General features: G+C 36.7%; 2 protein-coding genes across 9 annotated transcripts in view; both read right to left on the bottom strand.

Moving 5' to 3' along the window:
* LOC145943153 (uncharacterized) overlaps nt 1-16166 on the bottom strand; it is a 231148-nt gene extending 214982 nt beyond the window's left edge. For all 5 annotated transcript variants that reach the window (XM_083050610.1, XM_083050611.1, XM_083050608.1 and 2 more), the window contains exons 1-6: nt 16029-16166; nt 15239-15402; nt 14178-14286; nt 13960-14083; nt 12490-12718; nt 12280-12319 (exon numbers count right to left, since the gene is read on the bottom strand). In XM_083050610.1, the coding sequence (XP_082906736.1) occupies nt 12280-12319; nt 12490-12551 (102 nt within the window). In that variant the 5' untranslated portion in view covers nt 12552-12718; nt 13960-14083; nt 14178-14286; nt 15239-15402; nt 16029-16166. The remainder of the gene's footprint in view (nt 1-12279; nt 12320-12489; nt 12719-13959; nt 14084-14177; nt 14287-15238; nt 15403-16028) is intronic.
* Nacalpha (nascent polypeptide associated complex protein alpha subunit) lies at nt 15953-18261 on the bottom strand. 4 transcript variants are annotated; one of them, XM_083050605.1, is made up of 6 exons: nt 18112-18261; nt 17181-17445; nt 16974-17093; nt 16655-16750; nt 16395-16553; nt 15953-16189 (listed from the first exon to the last, which is right to left on the bottom strand). In XM_083050605.1, exons 2-6 carry the CDS (start codon nt 17433-17435, stop codon nt 16175-16177), a joined length of 645 nt encoding a protein of 214 aa, XP_082906731.1. In that variant the 5' UTR covers nt 17436-17445; nt 18112-18261; the 3' UTR covers nt 15953-16174. The 4 variants fall into 4 exon arrangements, with proteins under 4 accessions (XP_082906731.1, XP_082906730.1, XP_082906733.1 ...); XM_083050604.1 differs by having other exon boundaries at nt 18064-18214; XM_083050607.1 differs by lacking the exon at nt 18112-18261 and adding an exon at nt 17841-17975.
* Nucleotides 18262-18442: the final 181 nt, after the last annotated feature.

The raw sequence follows: 18442 nt of genomic DNA, 5'->3' as shown, positions 1-18442 counted from the left end.
AAAGTTTAATCGGTTATTCAAAATCCTAATAGAAATTAAACGATTGAAATTAATAATTATATCAAGCGTTTATATTTGTATATTATTCTTAAATTTTTTAGCAAGTTCCTGTGTATATGTTAACCAACATTCTCTTTAAGGATCTCTCTCTGAAACTACTTCCATCTCAGCTGTCATCACTATAAGAGTTTACCAATAGCTTACGTGGATGCATATTGAGTAATGCACAAAATGACAAACCGCCGGTTGTAAAAAGCCACATGACATTTAGTGGAACATTACGTTGGCCTGATTGGCCAGTAAATACATCATGAAAGCAAAGGACACGTATGTACGCGTTAATGTATAAATTTGCCATACACAGCCGTACTTTTCGCATAATTTTCTTAGGCTTATGGAAACGCTGATGCTTTACGAGACTGAATATCGCAGTTTTACGTAATTGAAGCATATTAAGTTTCAACGGATGGAACGAAATCAAAAGTAGAGTGCGTGCTTCTACGGTGCATTTTAATAACTTCTGGAAACAGGAAAGAGGGAAAGTAGTGGCCGCGAGGAGGAAAAAAAAAAGAATATTATCTCGGGCCAAAGAGGTAATTATCCCGCTTTTAAAGTGTTGCGCCAGAATGCATAATTTCTCGCGCTAAGGGAATTAACGAGAGTATACGCAGACATACATACGAACGTACGAGATATACAAGATCGAGTCACGCGGGGAAGGGAACGACGAGGACGGCAATTTCTTCGTTAAAAGGGATAGGGTAATAATGCAATTATGCGCGAGCGCGCGTCCATGATTCTTATTAGCAGGCAATATTTTAATCCCAAATTGAACCTAATGATCCCGGTAATTCGGCCGGCGTTATTATTCCTTCAGGCTACGACGAGATGAAGTAGCGCGGACAGCGCAGATTGGAGTAACGATACTGCTCGTCTGCGAAAAGTTACTCAGCCTCGAGAGAGGGACGGACAAAGATAGAGATCGCTCGCGATACCAAGTGCTGAAGAAAAAAATTGGCCCTGCGGAAATATGTATGCGCGTTGCTTATTAAGAGCACGCGAATATATTTGACGTTTGTGACTTTGCTACACCGATGTTTGAAACAATGTTTCCCTTGAGTTTTACTTCGATCACGAGAGAAATAAGTCAGCAATTTTGATTCTCTTCACCCCTATCTCTAAAAAAACTCGATATTGCATTATTATATACAAGAATATTATTTATTACTTTTAATTAATTTTAAAGCAAAAAGCAAGTAAACAACTGAGCAGTTACTATAATGCACCTTGACGCAGAGGCGCGGCGCAAACGTGTCTGTATCGTATCCAGCAATTGGTGTTGCGTGCGCTGCGTGAGAAAAGAAAAGTCTCTCGGTACGTCATATATACAAGAGCCGGCCACAAGTTTCCTCTCGTATACTCATTTCGGTGAGATCTCGAGGGCGTGACGCGAGACGCGAGGTGAAGCCGCCTCGAGAAGAAACGAAAAAAAGAAAAAAAAAAGTGATTGCAGGTACCCACGCGCAGCACTCAATTCAGATAATGGAATGACTTGATCGTACCACCGCCTTCATCTTCGCGCGCGTACATTCGTCCACCACCAGCCACCAAGGCCGTTTACCTTGACGGAATAAATTGGCGCGCAGGGTGCGTCACCTCCGATTTTAATAATAAAACAACGGCAAAATGCACATCCGGCTCTCGAGTCTTTCCTTCATCTCTTTCTCTTTCACTCTCAAGTGCATCGACTTATCGAAGGGCTTAATAAGATAATGATTAATTATGCTTGTATTTGCTTTATCTACGGAGACTTATATTAAATATATATATGAGTGAATGTAGTGTTTAAAAAATGCTTTAGCCCGACATTGATCGCTTCTCGTTCTACCGATCTAATTTTCCGCGGGGCATAGATACCCCTCCCCTTCCCACGGATGTACAATGATGCGATATGATGATAATGGCATTATTAATCGCACCGTGTATTTGTTTCTTCTTGTACCGATGATGAAAGATTGCTCCAAACGATAAATCAATTTTTAGTTGAAAAAGATAGCGAATAAAATAAGAAGCAAAGATTAAATCATACTTCAAGTCGAGTGAAATAATTATGATGGTAGTTTATAATTATTTAATGTACAAGGATAAAAAAAACAATATAAAATCACGACATTAGTTCAAGACAATCTGACACTGATTGTGAGACACATTTATTTGATATAATTTCTACGATATTCTATATACGATATTATTTGATATCGGAATAATATATAAGTATGTTAAAAATATTATATTCGATTTCTATGTGATGAATATAATAATAACGCAAAGTAATCGATAAGGGGCAATATGTTTATCAGCATTAACGTCAAGATCTGTCAGTGCAGGATACATCAATCTAGAATATCAAGTTTATAACGGTTGTATAAAATTGTGAAGCCCTAATTAGGTACGCGAAGCGGCGAGTTGGCGCCAAATTGCGTGCACCTTTCACGCGAACGAGCGAACCCGTCTCGTTCAATCATTCCGAGATGAATCACCCTGCGAACTCTCCCGAGAAGACAAGACATTCTCCTCTCTAACAGGCCACTCTCCTTGCCTTCTCGTTTCTCTCGTTCTTCGACTACGGACTACGGCAAAACGAACGATAAAAACAAAACGGCATCGTCATAACAAACAGGACGGATTACATACCCAGTAAGAACCGAGTCGTTTATCCACCTATATAATTTCGAAACGCGAACGATCATGCGTGGCAATCGGCATTAAATGGACATCTGCGTATTTGCATCTAGAGAAGCCAATGGTTGCGCAATTTTCGCGTAACGAGCAGTTAAAAATTAAACAGAAAAAAATTAACACGCGGTTATTTTTATTTTAACGTTAAATTTAAAATATGAAATAAAAAATTCATATAAAATATACGAGAGAAATGTGGAAAACAATAAAACTGACATTTGTTTGTCAAAGTATTGATTTTCCTATCGATAAGGGGTAAAGCTATGACGGTTGCATTAACGATTTTAAAACCATCTCGTGTGTTGCTGTCTCATATTAATTTGACGCGAATATAAATACAAAAGAAAATGATTTCTTATACTTACAAATAAAACGTACGCAACGCGTCCGGATGTATAGCTAAGGAGCATGCGGCTAAGCCACAATATGGCGAACGAAAAACAATCTAACCCGACTCAACTGCATAACCACTACATCTTTCTTTTACGTTTCTCGCGAGCACGGTCTGCGGCCTTCTACCTCTTGTGCCCTTCACGGCCTCTAAGCCCCTAAGTGCTTCCCTTACCCACCACCTATCCGTCTCTGCCTTTGCCTATCTTCCTGTTCCTTCGCCTCGCGCCTAGGTTCCATTCGTTCTCGCCCTTTCTCAAAGCGCCTTAACACAGGAGACGCTCTTCCTCTCAAATTACGCCGGGCATCTTTCTCTTAATTTATTCGATCCTTTATTCTTTACATATATCACTTCAGCTCTCTCTCAACCTCTACATTCCTCGGATCTTCTCGCTGACTACCATATCATCTAATCATTATCCTATGATACTTTTATCATTTTCTTTTAACAGGAACTATCGGAAAATAAGAGCTGATCAAATAGATATTATTATTTTTATTGTGATAAATATTAATCAGAAAAATTCTCATAAAATTCTTTCCATACCATATTGTCCCACGATTACCATGATTTTCAGGGTAAATTCTAAGAGAAAATTCTCTCTGTGTACTATATACTAATTTAAAGACAATTCTACTAATTTCTATAAAAATGTCTAATTTCTCTGCAGCTCATCCTACATCCGTTTGCATATAAAACTACTCGAAAGCCATCATCGATTAAGATTATTCATTTAATTCTGTTATTTCATCCAGCTCGAGCCTCCACCACCTTATCTCGCCGAATACCTCACTTGCCCTTCACCGCGCACAAGAGTATTCCCTTTGCCCCTATCTCCGCGTCCGTTTATCTCCCGCGCGTCGCGCATTCCCTTCTATACCTCCCTTCGTTTATCTATTCGCTCTTGCCACGCTTGCCCTTAGTAACCCCAAGCGATTCTCTTTTTCCGACTATCTGTCTCTGTCTCCCATACTTCCGCGATACGTTTCGTAGTACGAGCATCTCGCGCTCAGGTCTCATACTTGCCCTAACGTTATGTATATCGCTATTATCGTATCTCCATATCTATTAGATACAATCGATTACATAATCAATGTACAATGCCTCCACTGTTCGATATACTACGTTCCACTTCGTGTGTTTATCTCGATATCCCTCGTCGCAGCGATATATCTTTTTATTACTTCTCGATGCCTAAAATATACTCCTCTCGACATTCTTCCTTTATTCTTTACACTCCATCCTCATCTATCGTCACTCACTTGTCTTCGGATTATACACTTAGATCGCGGTCGAAACCTCTATTCCACCCTTGTCCTCTTTCCTTATCCCTATGCTCAGATTCCTCTCTCTCACGCCTTCCCACACAGCCTTCTAAAAAATCGTCTTCTATATTCATTTTTTATACTCCTCCTTACGATCGCCCCTTAGCCGCGCCTCGTTTTCTAAATCTATACCTATCGGACTTCTATCCTATTTAGATCCCCCTAGTACATGATCGGAGAGAGATTCAGTGCGTCCTTTTCTCTTTTCTCTTCTCGAGCCTCCACGAATTTTTGTCTCAGTCTCAACTCGTTTTCTTCTCTCGCTTTCTCCTTTACTTTCTTGCGGCCTCTCTATCTCTCTTCTCTCCCTCACCCTTTCTTTCTATCCCTTTCTCACCCTCTCGTTTTCACCACACGCCGGCATCTCGACTCTCTCTCCTTTGAACACCGCCTTTCTCCGTTGCGGTACGAACCGGCAGAGCCATGCCGCTGGCGGCACGGAAAAAAGGCGGCCCTAAAAGAACTTCATATTTTTTATGCTCTGACAGCGTCTTGGGTGGTCCAAAATGGCCGCCAATGATGTAATATAGTGCTCTCGCCGCGAGAAGCTCTCCTTCTCCCACCCTTTCTTTCTCCCCGTCCCTCACGACGCGCCAGCATATATAGAGGTAAATCCACCACATCCCCATCCCCCTAGGGCCCAACGAACGTTCGAGCGGATTCCCTCCGAACCTCTCCCACGTGCACACCTAAACTCTTAACCATCTACTCTCTTCTAACTACGCGTGGTCGGATCCCATTGCCAGACTCACCCGGGGCATGTAATTACTCGGGGCATGATGTCTTTCGGCTCTCTTTTGCTCCTCGACCTGTACCATTCCCCGTTTGTCCGTATATATGGGAAAACTGTGGAGCGGCGACGTATAAATTTGTTGGCGTGTATAGCGGTTGACAACGACGTCGGAACCCCATGAGACCGCGATCTCTCGTACGTGTGTAATTTACAAAGCCCGGAGCTACCTGCCCGAATTGATGCTCGGCCGAGTGAGGATAATGGAGTCTCGAACCTCTCTCTTATCTCGCGATTGTAAGTCGTAGAAATCCGAAAGGTAATTTAATCCTTCGAGCGGACGCAAATTAGAATATTCACGTCAGAATACTTTCTTTATTTTACGCGCGTGCTAAGTCGCAAAATATAATTATCTTCAAAATTCTTAAATCGTCTTTAAAATTCTTAAAATATTTATATAAATAGCAATTATACATAACAATATATATAATAAGATCATAAATATTGCTAGTTGAATACTTCATTAAATAATTAATTGAACGGTTTATCAAGTATTATTATCATGAATCTCGCTTTGGCGACCTATAATTTGCCAAATTGTTAAAGTCAAAAATCCGTCAATCTTAATATATCATCTTTGAACGATCGTACATCGCATATCTCTACCCTATCCTGACCTGTTACCGTTCGCATCATCAATTCTTCATTCGTACACGAGTCTGCCGTCGTACACGACGATGACTCAATAGAGTCGTTCGACGTACGATGGACTGGAGACACAATGCCATCGTAAATAGCTCGACGAAAGTGCCGAATTTTCCTTCGGGGCTTATCGCTATTATTACGGTCACGAATCGCCCCGGAGCGACAGACTGTAATTGCCGGACGTGCGAGGAGACTTAATGGTGCTGAGGCGCACAAACTAGATATCGATAATATAACGCGGATATGTTAATCTAGGATCTATCACGTACAGAGATGTCATCCTTTCCGTTGTCAGAATCTAAACTGACAATTCATCAATTCTAAGTTGTCCGCGTATATCGCCATAATTTAGTTTGGGGTATAATAGTTGATATGTTTCGAAAGACTATTAAAATATAATAAATCTTGGCTAATTGAAATCTTAGATAATTGAATTAAATATCTACAATTGATTTGAAACACAAAAAAAATTTGCTACGTATTATCGTTAATGTAAATAGAGTGCTGAATAATTAGACATAAACATTAAATTGATAAACATTGTATAGCAATCAATTTTGTCAACAGTTGTATTGATTTGATATATTTTAGACTCTTGACAATTAACCTTATACGCTATTTTGCTGAAAAAAAATCTATTTCTATAGAGTCTTCTTTTTCAGACAGTTTCAAAAGGTATAGAAAAAAGCAGTTTGACCTAGTAACTTCCTGTAGGCTAAAAGGAAACAGTTATCCTTCATCCTAATTTTGTTTAGGGTAAATAAAATATAATAGATCAAAGGCGCCGCCTATTTTGTACAGGCAATATTTTAGAAGGTTAAATGTTATCTTATTTCTCGCGGAAATTCGTTGGAATTTTGGTGTTCATTATATTAGACAAGTCCTGGCCATCGTTCGCAAACAATTCGCAGGATAAAAGGTGCCGACAAGGTCCACACGCACATTACACAGTAATTTTCAAAATGTATGCTATATAATGTCTGCCATAATATGCATACAAACGTTCTCTTATTCAAGTGTTTTCAAACGTTTTCTTATTAAGACAATATTGCCTTGAATGTAAAAAATGAACTGTCACCTGCTTATAATGCGCGATGGAATATATCGTACCAACAACACTGTAATTTTTTTTATAGGAAAAATTTTTTTAATTTATAATTATATGTATGTCTTGTGATGTTATGTTGCAAACTATTGTTATTTAATTTTTTTCATTACAATATCACAAAATTAACATCAAAGATAATATATATCAAGTTATGCACAATTGCCTAAAAAAATTACTTCCAAAAAAGCATGTAAATATATAAATGTAGAATTATATATAATCATTTCATTAGAGAAAAATTCATTAGAGAAATCAATTCACATTCAATTATCGCGAACAGAAAAAAATTCTCACAACTGGAGGAACATATCTGTCTAATCAAATTCCTTGTGAAAAAAGCACTTTCGAGATAATTACCAAGAGAAATAAAAAAGCTATGTGTCTGATTCCAACGAACGAACACTATCATTTGCGATAATTCTACGCTCATCCTAAGTTTTACGGCCGACCATTTCGGCGGCACTCATTCTGTAGAAGAAGCTGGTATTTATATGCAGTGGAAAATTTCGAAAAAAAAAACGCAAAATACAGAATTCTACGGTTGTCGCAGTTACGTGCTAAAGTATAAGAAAATTCTTGAAGAAATGGACACCAGTCACGCGACGATACTTTTTCAAAGAAAGAAATTATCTATCGAATTTATTTTTCGGCAAACGTAATAATAGAGAGCTTTTGCCCCAAATGCTGAATAATGCTATGCAAATTCTCCGATCGTAATTAAGATGAAAATTGTAATGATTAATATAATGATTAATATTATATATAGACAAAGTAGATAATTATTAAGTAAACCTTCAATGAGACATTTATTGTACATAATCTCGATTGTATCTTTATATTTCACAGCTGAATTTCTCAGCAGTATTGATCAGAAAATTCAAAGGTAAGATACTTTAACAAAGTCTTCAAATCTTCTATATGTATACATATGTGTAGAAGGACACAGAGAATTTTTTCTTAGAATTTACCCTGAAAATCATGATAATCGTGGTATATGGTATGAAAAAAATTTTATGAAAATTTCTCTGATTAATATTTATCACAATAAAAATAATAATATCTATTACAATAAAATATAAAATATGTTTGATTAATTTACTATGCAGTTTAGTAAAATTAATCAAACATATTTTATATTTTATTGTGATAGATATTATTATTTTTATTGTGATAGATATTTATCAGAGAAATTCTCATAAAATTCTTTTCATACCATATTATACCATGATTACCATGATTTTCAGAGTAAATTCAAAGAGAAAATTTTCTCAGTGCAATTATAAAATTAAGATTTTGAAAAATTTGCAGTTTAATAAAAATGGCCTCTAGGAAGAGGAGAGATTCTATCCATTACATAATAACGCGATCTCTATGTAACATCTCTACATATTACCGTTGTCTGCCAACGTAATAATGAACGATAATAAACGTTACGCGATTGCGTGCGCACATCGCGCGCGTTGCACAATTGGCAGGCACCCCCTTCCGGAACGCTGAGACGCGTAAAAATGTAATAATGGAATAGAGTATAGTTTATTGCCTGTGTCAAGATCGTATCTCGTTCGTTATTGTTCGAAGTTCTTTGTAGAACGGCAAGCAAAGAACGGAAGAACAAGGTGCCGCGGCTACGCTGCTCAAACATGGCCGATGATGGTCTCCACGAGCGAAATTATTCTTGCTCCGAAGCTCGACAATTTTACCCCTCCTTTTTTTCCTCTCTCGCGTAATTTTTTTTTCCTCTCGCGAGACGATATCGCGACTTAACATACGTTCGCGATCACCCTGGGACATTTTTCGCAAATTGAGCGCGCTACTGCTAAGCAGAAAAATTACGGCTAAATTATAGCCGAGTAAAATTATCAGTCAACCCCGTAGCCGCACGCGAGACACGCAGTTTACTCACCGGTCCAATTATTACGCCATTAAATTGATACGCGCGCACCACAGGATTATAATGGTCGTCATCGTTCCCTTTCTCCCCCATCCTTCCCCCCGATTTAGCCGGAAAGTAGATTCCGTCATCAAAAACGCATCATTTACCGGAGTCGCATCTCTAAGAGTATAATTTCCTCGTTATGATCCAGTGATTAAACCCAGCGTTCTTATCTCGTCAAATATACCTCTCGCTGTCGTTCCTCGGCATTGCAGATATTCATCAGCAATGCTGGTAAACGGAAAAAAAACGAAGGCTGACCACATGATACACACTCCGAATAACGACGCGGACAATGATATTATTATTTTCGATTTGATTGGTAAAGACAGATTTTGTCGCGTGGAAACGATAATGTATAAGATTAACGAGTTTACGTCAATAGTATATTACTATCACTACTCTTTGATTTTTCTCTCGGAAATACACGGAAATCGATTTGATCGGGCGCAGAAAAATATTCAAAAAGAAACACCGTTCTCGAACTATCAATTTAATATTTTGTCTCTCTCCAATCTCGAAAGATATCTAATCGGTCTTACGATGAGCAATCGCGATGCGGATAATCGATCGCACCGCAGTCGCTTTATACTTTTATGGCTGATGATTCTCCTTACACTTGATATACAGGATCTCTCAAAATAATCTTCTCTACTTATTGTTAGAAGTACAGACTCTTTCACGCAGTCAGAGAGAAAATACGACCAAAATACGCCCCTCTTTTTGCGATATATCTTTCAGTATGAAATATCTCGATAATTAAGTTGTAAATTAAAATTTTTCCCGCAAAGTGCATTTGAAATGAGATGAAGGATATAAAGTTTGATCACCCTGTACATACCATAATAATATATCAGCTGCCTCCGCTGATCCTTCGCGATTATATTCTGCGCAGGCTAAGGCACAAGCGAGTAGTTTTAATCGTGTATAGAATTTATCACGCGCCTTACGTTTCTTTTTTTTATGAGTTGAAGATCTGGATCAATCTCTTCCGATCGAGCCACCGTCTTCATTACCATAATATACGAAGATAACGGCGCGCTATTAACCGTGAGAAATTGAATCGATTTCCCTAATAACAAGGTGCTAAATAACGACGAACTAACACGGCGCGTTGATTATTATTGCATCGCTAATCGATCGTAGCATACTCGGTGCATTATTAATGCGCACAGTTTCTGTGTCGCGTATAAGACTTATCACTTCGTAATAATGAGATTAAACAAATTTCCACATTATAAGTTAGTGCAAGTTTCGTATACTTGAAGTACAAGTATGCAAAATAACGTGTTGTCCGTAGAAAAAAATTTCTTATATTTAGTTTTATTTATGTTACGCGTAATTATAACATGCTCCCTCAGTAAGTTTCTGCTGCGTACTTGTCTCAAACAAATGAACTAAAATGTATAGCGCAGAGAGAGATAGGGGAGCAAAGGAGAGAGAGAGAGTGGAAAATTCAGATAGTAAAATTTTAACAACGCGGAATGTTCGCGTTTATCACAATCCGAATCGTAATCGCTCGTTATCACGCCAACACGCGTGCAAGCAATTTTTCTCGCACGCGCGACCGCGCGATGCAATTTACGATTAACGCAACATTTTTAGCAGTAGTGCAGGTCGCCGATATTCGCGACCGATCATTTTCATCGTAACATCATCGTCTCCCTTAATCCTCTTCTCCCCGAGATAAGGAGAGGTTGCGCAAAGTATTATATCTTTTTCACGGACATTGAAGTTACACTCTTTCGGTATAATTTTGTCATTAACTCTCTACCTCTCTTTGTTCTTTGCACACCCTTTTTACCTTCCATCACTTGTTGAAAAGTTGACGGTAGGGAAATAACACAGGGACGTATAAAAATTTTTTAGCATGTGAAACTACTTTTTGAAAAATTTGATTAAAAGTGTGATAAAATATAAAGAGACGTTTTAAAAAATTTAAAAATGTAAATGTGTCTTTATTTTATGTTATATAGACAGAAAAAGTTTTTAAAATACTTATTCCGTTTTTAATTCAAGTAGACATGCATCTAATCATATGAATCGAACGTTCTTAATGCTCGTATGTTTTGAATTTTTAATACGTTCTAATGAAATTTTATAAAAATTGCACAGATCATATAAAATCACAGCTCGGTATCTCAAAAATATCTCCAACTCATTTTCATCTCTTTGTCTAATTCTCAAAGAAATTGACAAATAATTCTGAACAGGATTATCTTCGCGACACAGCTTGAGAGCCGAGAAACTTAAGTCTTCTCATTAAATCTCCGTATAAAATCCGCCCCTGACGAGACAGAGACAAGAAAGACGAGAAGCCGGCCAAGCGGCGAAGGAGAAGAACGAGGACCGCGGGTCCAGCGATGATAATGATTCCGACGATGATAGACGGCTCGTTATTACTATACGCGTTCGCGCGAGGAAGAGGAAGGAGGGAAAGAGGGCCAGGACGGTCGGCGCGTTCGTGTTTTAGAGCTGGGAGCGATTGGTCGACGCCATTACTCACACCGTTTGCGCCTGCCACATGGTCCGATAGGTCTCCTCTCATCCTTACCTTCTCCTCTTCTTCCTCTCCCTCCTTCCTCCTCTTCACGTTCGCTTCTGTGTCCACCTCTCTCTTTAACCCTTCTCTCTTCCCTACCTTTCCCTACGCGTTCTTTTCAATCCTTTTTCTCTCGCACGATATTCCTGTTTACTTCTTCTTCTTCTATCCTTTCTGCCCTCTGGTTCTGACTTTCAAGCGCGAGATCTGACGGCTGTATCGTACCTTTTTCTCTCTCCTTCTCTCTTTCTCATCTCTTCTCCTTAGGGTGCGTATTTTATTTGGCGCGCCCTTCAATTACCTCGTACGCAATTCGAATGAAGAAGAACAATTGCTATATTAGATGCACGCCGGGTGGGTGTGTTAATACATTTTACTTGTAACGCTCGCAGCCGCTTGATGCAGCGATTTATTATTTTCTTCAACGCATACATACGCGAGATGCAAGCCTGTTGCACCGATAAACGAGTCTTTTATTTCTCCATGCACGTTTGAGAAACATTGGTTTATTAAAATCAGATTTGCCTAATTATTTATATCTACGAATGTGTATACAAAAAATTATATCCCTTTCTAAAAAAGGCATGTTAAATCGATCAAATAATCAGCTGATAACTATCAAAAATATAATTTCGTGGAAACTCATAAATAATTAAGAGTTTTGATTTTATCTTCAATAGTAGATCTATTGAAAATAAAGCTAGAACTCTTAATTATTTATGAGTTTCCACGGAATGAGACGTCAGCTTCATAGACCCCCATTACCGCTATAGAAAAACGTTATAAAATAACAATTTCTTACTCACCGATACGTGCAATAGCAGAGTTGTAGTACACAGCACTGATCTGAAAACAAAATATTCAAATTATATATACATATACATGTGTGTGTGTGTGTGTGTGTGTGTGTGTGTGTGTGTACAAGGTGTTTTGAAAGTCTGGAAACGGTTGAATATCTCAATATAGTTTAGAAGAAAATGTTTTTATTAAATATTTTATTAAATGTTTTTGCATACCTCAAAGTTGTCCCGCTGTCGCCCGATGCCTCCCCGGGCCTCCTCCTCCTCTCTTGGTCCATGGTAGCACTCACGACACTCGCAAAAATATGAATAATTACAATCGCCCGACACTTTACTCGGCACTCTCGACACGACGCGTGAATCCCACGCGTATTTCGCGTACATTGCGCAATAAGAAAACACGATGCGAAAACTATAATCGCGCACGAATCAACGTCCGTTCGACCTGTAACAAATAAAATAAAATAAGATATTACTATTTAAATTTTTATATGGTAAAAAATTAAATTAATAATATGTTGTAAATAATATGTTATAATACCTTATTCTTGATTAATATTTTTTGACAGAAATCAGCTGATAATTGTCAAAAATATTATAATATATTATTTACAACATATTACTATTTTACTTTAATTAGCAAATTAACGTTTTATTAATATATTTTTTGACAGAAATCAGCTGATTAAAGTGTTAATTTAATAATTAATTTTTAAAATAAGAATATGTTATAAAAGTTAAAATAATACTATGTTTTAAATAATATGTTATAATTCCTTAAACTCGATTAATATTTTTAACAGTTATCAGCTGATTTCTGTCAAAAAATATTAATCGCAGATAAGGCATTATAACATATTAATTACAACATATTACTATTTTAATTTTTATAACCTATTATTATTTAAACAAAGTTTAAACAAATTTTATATAAAAATATTCTTTTTTATATAAAATTGAGAAATGACGCGCGCGGAACGTGTGTTGTTCTAATCAAGTATAAAAATACTATACCCTAGTTTTAGAATATATAAAATTTTTTAAATCTCGCGATACGCTTAAATTATTATCACGCGCACCGATAAAATAAGTCGTCAGATCCTCCTAGAAATGAAAAAAAAAAATTGAAACCCGGCGTGCATCTTTATATGAATCTGTTGAAATAGTTTCCTTTTCGATAAGAAAAAGTGAATTTTCGAAAAAATATTGATTCATACAATCGCGCAAGTTTCTCTTCTCGCACTGGCCGGCTTCATTACGTTGTCGGCGTTTGTTTGAGGCATAATACAACATGACGGTCGGTTTGTACGCGACATTATGAAGATGTCCCCGACGTACGGCGAAACGACGACGGCGTGCGAGGCATTTACCAATACATTTCTACATTTGACCGTATATATATATACGCGGCGGTGAAAGATGCATACGCGCGTGCACGGGCGTGCCGACGCGGAATCGCGCGCGTGTGCGTGCACACCGATGTTACACGCATTATCTGATGGCACTGACATACGTCTTCGCTGTCAGCCGATCGTTAAGGGAACAATCAGAGTCGCTCGAATCGGATCGGCCAGGTTGGCCCTCTTTCTATCCTTTTTCTTTCTCTCTTTCTTTCTCTATTTTTTTTTCCCCCTATATCGTTTATATATAAGGCGCGCTCAAATGATTAATATCTATTGTCAATACCTTGATGATGAGCGACACGATTTTGATGCTGAAGATATAAGCGTTATATTTGTCTCATTCCTTTGTAGTTAGTACTTGAATTCTCGTAGCATATGCAAAGCGACTCTCAGAAACCGCAGAAATCCTGTAAATCGACAAAAATATTTAATATATTTCAATCAATGCGATTCTCGTGTTAGTCAAAAATATAAAAATTAAATTATGATTTTTGTACTCACTTCTTTGTAATTAGTACTTGAATTCTCATCGTAGCGTATGCAAAGCGAATCGAAGGGAACCGATGAAATCCAGAAAGAGGCGAGCGACTCTCAGAGTATCGCAGAAATCCTGCAAATCGACAAAACTTTTCGTTACACTCAATATATCTCAATGATTTTGAGATTTAAAGATTCCCGTTGATTTTTCCAATACGGATACGCGCGATATCCCATCGCGCACATGCGGGATATAAGATACGGCCGTTTACATACGATCCAGGTGCTCTCCCGGAACCGTTCCTTTATTACGTGACAATATTGCGAACGTTTCTTGCGGGCAATAATGCGCCGTAAGATCCATGCCAGATGTCACCGCGGATAGCGAGTCATATATACCCGAGACCGAGACCTCGAATATTAGCGAAGAATCCCGGATGTGGGAGAGCGTCCTACGCGGTAATATCGCGTTGTCCGACATCGTTTTCCTCGCCCTCGCGCTCTTCCATCTCGTGGATATTCGGCGACGACACGTGTGCGAAACGGCTTATAAAACTTTTCGCGAACATCGTCATGCGCCGCGGCAAGGGATCATCACCCTAACCGGGTTTTTTTTTTTTTTTCGATCACATTAGAGTACCGCAGTATGTGGATATCTGTGAGATATACGCACTATATCTATCGATCGAAATGTCAAAAGGATATTTATTGAATATATTAAGAATTAATATATCGCGAAATCTCATATTGACTAATAAAATCGGAAACAAAAAATTCATATAAGAAATCTTTCTATAGAAATATATGAGAGATTCTTTGTTTTAATTATACAGTTATAATACCTTTTATTGTCATTAGAATGTGTGTATCGAGGTAAAATTAGAATTTATTAGAAATATGTAACATATTTATTTCTCTTTTACGACTAAACTCTCTAAATTAGAAAAATATAACCTATACAGACAATAAGTTTTTTAATCAGAATTTTCATTAAGTTTTCAATACGAATTTTTAACATTTTATGTCGTGTTTGCTCTTAATCTATTATATTCTGTATATCTTATTAAATGTACAAAAAGATTTACCTTTCAAGAGATATATAAAGCGAGGATGCAGATTCGAATTAAAGGTCTTCGTGGACTGAGTTAATCCCTTCTACGCGCCACTTTTAGACAACATGGAGTCTAAAATGCTACTCGTGCTGCTATCTCGTGGCAACTATTCATATTAATATACTAAGATGGTATGCCTGAAATGATAAATATTTTTTATATATTTTATGTCTTTCAATATTAGCTTAATTAATTTTACAATAGTTCATTAAAAAAAATTTTAATTTTTATCTTATTCAATATATTTATCTAATCGCCATCTTATTGAAGGTATATATGCCAGTTACCAACTTGATTCATGTTACGACACTATAATTTCAGAGAGTTGATATATCAATAGATGATTTTTTTTATCGCACACATTTATCTATCTCTAAACTTGATTATTAATAGAATATTAATTATTATGTTTCACAATGTCTTTTCCAAAGATGCGCTATATATATATATAGCATGTTACATACAAACTGGCACATATACATATATATAAAAATTTCTATGATAATCATATACAAACATAATAAATATATAAATTACTGACGACTAATTTTATAGAAAGATACTGAGCAAATGCAAATGCATATATATATATATATGCAATCGTGCAATCTACTTAGTATATTCCCATAAAAACTTCTAAAATGGCGATTCGTTGTGACTGGACCGTAGTCCAGTTATATATAGATATATTACTGTATTCATTTTATTTTCTTTTACATGAATTTTGTATATATACATGTGAATTGAATTTCGAGATAATTACGAGAGTATCCAGTTTCCTCGATGTCACCTTTACTTTTTCAACTCAATAAAAGGAAGAATGATGTTTTCTCTGATGTACATGTGATAAAATTATGATCTTGGGGAACGTCAGTTACTCGCAGCACAGCCTACTTCTAAGCAATTTCATCACATTGTCAATTCCTGAAATAAGAGAAAAAATGATAATTCTCATTTTCTTGTGTTTGATAAACATAATTTAAAAATAGAAAGCATCAGTCTGCCAAGATATTCAACATAATTTTTATTCTGATTATAAAATATATGCGAAACCTTTGGAATATCATCATTTTGTTATGCACAAATATTAAAACATGTGTGAAATATAAATGCATATTCTAAAACTTACCATAATAGCATTGACAATGTCATTTTGATTATTTTTAAGAGCTTTAATAGCTTTTCCTCGCGATACATTAGCTTGACACATAACCAAATCAACATCCTTCTCCTCCACACCTGTTTCATCCACTTCTTCTTCTGATTCTTCTTGTATAGGGGCAACAACCTATAACATAATAAAGAAATATAGTTAAATAATGTTACATGCTCATTGTCTTTTTCCAGATAAATATATCTTGTTTTATTTATATAATTAAATTATCTTACCGTAGTGTTGCCACCAACATCAGTCGCTGGTATAACTGGTGGTTCCTTGAATTTCTCAGCTGCTGCGACCTGAGCTTGCTGGCTGAGATCTTCAATCTATGGAAAGAATTATTTATGATGTGAAATGTATATATTACATGAGATTAATACAAATCAAATAATCCATTAAATATCAGTCTGCCAAGGTATTTGTCAACATTTTATTTCTGTTAATAATATGCGAAACCAAAAAAATCATCACGAAACAAGGGATTTAGCAAATATATATATTAAAATATATGTTTATTGTTAAATGCAGTCAATAGGTTAAGTTTCTTACCTTGGCTTCGCCAAATACTATATATGTGTCTGAAGCTGGATTCTTCAAAACATCTGGTTTGTTTATGACAAACAAAATGTTCTTTGATTTGCGAATAGTCACTCTATTGACTCCTTGCACCTGTAAGCACAAAAAAAACATAATTATTGTCTTATATGTAAAAAAAAAAGTATATTAGAATATTGAATATTTAAATAATTGATGTACCGGCTTTAATCCTAATTTGCTCATAAGCTTCCTGGCCTTTTTTTCACCGCGACTCTGCTTAGCCTTGGATACCATATCAATGGGAAGCCCAGTAACAGTCGCGCCAGGGAAACCAACAGTGCCAGGAGTGCCCGCATCTTCTAATTCTGGTATGGTATCATCTGAGTCCGAATCAGTCGCAGAGCCAATACCTACCAACTCCACCTTGGTAGGCTCCGAACTAGCGGCTTTGTCAAGTTCCGTCAACTCTGGCATATTTACTGGCCTATTAATGAAAAAATAAATACATCATTATATAATTTTTATCAAATAGAAGAGTTAAAGCTTGATAAAAACACACAGAGCCTTTGAGATTTATCCACATGCCAATTTAATAAATCTAAGACAAGTGATCCAAGTAATTTTCAATAAAGTCGTAAAGATATATTAATTCAAGATATAGGATATAGAAACAAGTAACATATTCAACTTGTCATGGCAAAAATCGATCACGTTTAAACAAATGGGCAATGCAATGAATAAGCGTAAATTTTTTACATTATCGTAGAAATGAGTGGTAAAGAATTATGGCGTCCGCGCGATAAAACTACCTGAAAAATAGTTCGCTAAATGGAGTTCGTTCTAATCATAATTTTTACACAAACTATCGTGATACGTTACAGCGAATCGATATTGATTACGGATGTCACATTGGAGCTAAAACTCGAGATGATTTCGCCGAAAAATTCTACGCCATTGTGTGCACGAGAGATAAAAATACGGAGGCAGGGTTTGTCGTTAAGGCCCGATGCAACTCGTGTTGATATTAATGACAATAAGGTGCATCGCGCGATACTATTAGTACAGATATACAGATTAACGCCTGATCTCGCAATATACAAACGTTTTTTGGAAGATTACGCAGCGATGCCGGAAAAATCGTTAGATTTACCTCGTACAATAATCCGCCGACGAACGAATATTATTTTTATAGCATAAACTGCGGTCGATTCACATGTCTGCCTATGCGAATACAGCTTGATACTTTTGAGAACGCTGTCGAAAAATCATGCGCACTGGCTGCGACGTGGACTGCTTTTTCGCGCATGCGTGCAATACACGTTAAAATATATACGAGAATGTAAATAAATCAATACTATTTACCTCCCTATTTTAATACATCAAATGTGAAACACAAGAAAAGCTTATATAATTTTTAGAAACTCGATAAGAAACTATAAAAACAATACACTTTTTTCCAACTAAACACTCTTCGAATCACA

The sequence above is a fragment of the Prenolepis imparis genome, unplaced genomic scaffold, assembly GCF_030444845.1.
Source record: "Prenolepis imparis isolate NDT839.2.m4 unplaced genomic scaffold, iyPreImpa1.0 SCAF_11, whole genome shotgun sequence".
In the NCBI taxonomy this organism is placed as follows: Eukaryota; Metazoa; Arthropoda; class Insecta; order Hymenoptera; family Formicidae; genus Prenolepis; species Prenolepis imparis.
This window is presented reverse-complemented; position numbering and strand designations above follow the sequence as displayed.

What these genes read in the sequence shown, in the direction of transcription:
- Nacalpha (XM_083050605.1), bottom strand. Translation starts at nt 17,435, where the DNA reads ATGCCAGAGTTGACGGAACTTGACAAAGCCGCTAGTTCGGAGCCTACC. An exon ending in GCAAATTAGGATTAAAGCCG is followed by an intron (nt 17,094 to 17,180) that starts GTACATCAATTA and finishes TTGTGCTTACAG; the next exon opens with GTGCAAGGAGTCAATAGAGT. An exon ending in TAGTATTTGGCGAAGCCAAG is followed by an intron (nt 16,751 to 16,973) that starts GTAAGAAACTTA and finishes TTCTTTCCATAG; the next exon opens with ATTGAAGATCTCAGCCAGCA.